Here is a 2,500-nt window from a genome sequence, read left to right as displayed (position 1 = left end):
ATACATTATGGGGGCCGCCACAGTTGGTACATGTGCGTGACTGTGCAGACCAGTTTGATCGAGTATGACCAGTCATACTTGATCAGATCTGGCTGTGGAACAGCAATGTTTGGCAGGATGTCCTAAACACCAACAATTTTGGCACTGCTACATAATAAATCAATTTTAACTAAGATGTGCAAACACATGGAATTAAATGTGTAAAATGTGATGGTATATCTCCAAATGACACTGATATTGCCTATAAACTAAATGAAATCTTTTATAGCAGAATTTTGAATCTCAAACTGGAAGGCACAACAAAATTAATTGAAAAGTTAAGTAGTGACATAAGCACAAAGAGTAAACAAACATTAGTAGAAGAATTTTTTTTAATAATTCCTAACAAATATCAACTACTCCTTTCATAAATTAGGATCAAAGAAATGCACTGCTTATCAATCACTTTATTAATCGCCACTGATCGAAGAAAACATTCATAAGATGTTTTTCCATAACAATGCAAATCTGAATAAATGATGAAATGCTGATCAATACACTCATTTTCAATTAAATGTTCAACTTACTGGATATGATGCACTTTTCACGAAACCTTTCTACATTAGATCTACAGATAAGCTGTCTTATGGTGTAATGAGACAGGAAAATGGCTATTTATCTCACAACTTTCTTCAAAATGCCCAAAATAAGCTTACAGTTCACACAAGTTTAATCATAATAAAATTACATATATCTGTCTAGTGTTTCTTTCCTCATGTTTCTATCCCTGTACTGACATAATTTGCTATTGTCCTGCAAAGAAGCTGCAGCTTTAAGAAAGGGTTCACTGTGAAACACTTTCTTCATTGCATCAACCACCAAGTCTAAATCTCCTGTGGAGTAAGTCTCAGTGAACACTGGGTAGGCTACACAAGGTCGCTGGTTCACTATGCACTCTGTTAATGCTGAAAAAAATAAAATGAAAAATAAAAAATATACATATACAACAGAAAACATCTTCGTAATAAATGCATTCATACAGATATATATATATTTTGCACACAGTTATATGTTTTTGTAATGTATACTGTGATGACAATAAGATTAAAGACAAGCAAAAAGCTAAATGCCAAAAAAAATAGTCTGTTTAATCCATTATACCAGGATGGCATGATGTACTGTCAGTGTGATTTTAGTTTATTTTACTTGCACATACATGGCTCCACAAGAGCTTAGTCACAAAGGAGGCAATTGTTCTCCCTACCTGATGACAACTGTTCAACTGTTGCCTTGATTTGATTTGATTCTTTTTTTAAAAATTATTATTATTAACCACAGCCTCTGTTTTGACACATTCTGAGATGCTGAAAAAAAAATTCTGACACATTCTGATACATGATGAAAAATAAATCTAAAGCCAAATAGTTTCATGCACTTTGTCACAAATACATAAGATTTTCTGATGCCTTGCATTTATGTGTATTCATGCTAAATAATGGTGCTATAAAACCCCCAAGATGGTTTGGGTGATGTCCAGTTGTCATCCCCAACAAATTACTTTTTTTCCTTATCCCTGAAAATCATTTCACTATATTTTTGTATACCAATCAAAATGTAAAGCTGTTCACTACAAATTTCTATATGAAATTACTGCATATTACATCATGATATAACAAACAAATTGTTTGTAACAAAGAATTAGTAAAATATATATATATTGATATAACTTACATAAGCCACTTGTAAAAATAAATTCATGAAAACAAAAAATGATATGGAATTACCGCATATTACATCTTGATATAACCAACAAACTGTTTGTAACAATTAATTCATAAAAAAAAAATACATTGATATTACTAACATAAACTACTTGTAAAAATAAATTTATGAAAACAAAAGATGAATTTAATCTTGGTTCACTAATGTGCAACAGAAACTGTAACATTACTATTTCTGTGAACAGCACCAAAGTGTGAATAACTAAGCATCTGTGGCTGCTAATGGTGCTATAGTCTGGAGGGTGGCTATTGTTTACAAGATGATAATGGTGGCAAGGATGAATACACTCAAGTTTTCAAAGCAATAAAGCTTTTCGAGATGTAAATGACACTATCAACCATGATCAAGGCTACAGAAAGAATAGCAGTGCATGCAAAATGTCTGCACAAAAGAAATAGGTGCAAAATAAATGACTGATTACAGAAATGTAGAACAATGCAAAGCATCGTGGTTAAAATAGGCATAATAATTTCTTATTTATTAGCTGGGGTAAATGATATTTGTTTACATAGCACCAAAGTCCAACAACCATTTACTATGGATTGCAGTGACTCCTGCACTTTGTAGTTTCTGTAGTGTCTAGTGAACACAAGGCTGAAATAGCTCATGGGGCACACTTTATAAATACCCTGGGACTAGCTGTTGTGAAGCTGCTCTACATAAAATGAAAGCTGGGAATTTGAATGCTAGACTAAATCAAGTAGTTCTAAATATTTTATACAAAATATATAACAGCTAA

The 2,500-nt window shown here is 32.2% G+C and overlaps 1 protein-coding gene across 1 annotated transcript in view; it reads right to left on the bottom strand.

Moving 5' to 3' along the window:
• Positions 1–434: 434 nt before the first annotated feature.
• LOC119582645 (proteasome assembly chaperone 1-like) overlaps positions 435–2,500 on the bottom strand; it is a 16,090-nt gene continuing 14,024 nt past the window's right edge. The window contains exon 5 of the mRNA XM_037931049.1: positions 435–944. Within this exon, the coding sequence (XP_037786977.1) occupies positions 724–944 (221 nt within the window). The 3' untranslated portion in view covers positions 435–723. The remainder of the gene's footprint in view (positions 945–2,500) is intronic.

Source organism: Penaeus monodon, chromosome 2 (assembly GCF_015228065.2).
Source record: "Penaeus monodon isolate SGIC_2016 chromosome 2, NSTDA_Pmon_1, whole genome shotgun sequence".
Lineage (NCBI taxonomy): Eukaryota > Metazoa > Arthropoda > Malacostraca > Decapoda > Penaeidae > Penaeus > Penaeus monodon.
The sequence above is the reverse complement of the archived record's forward strand: the minus strand, read 5'-3'. Positions and strand labels throughout refer to the sequence as shown.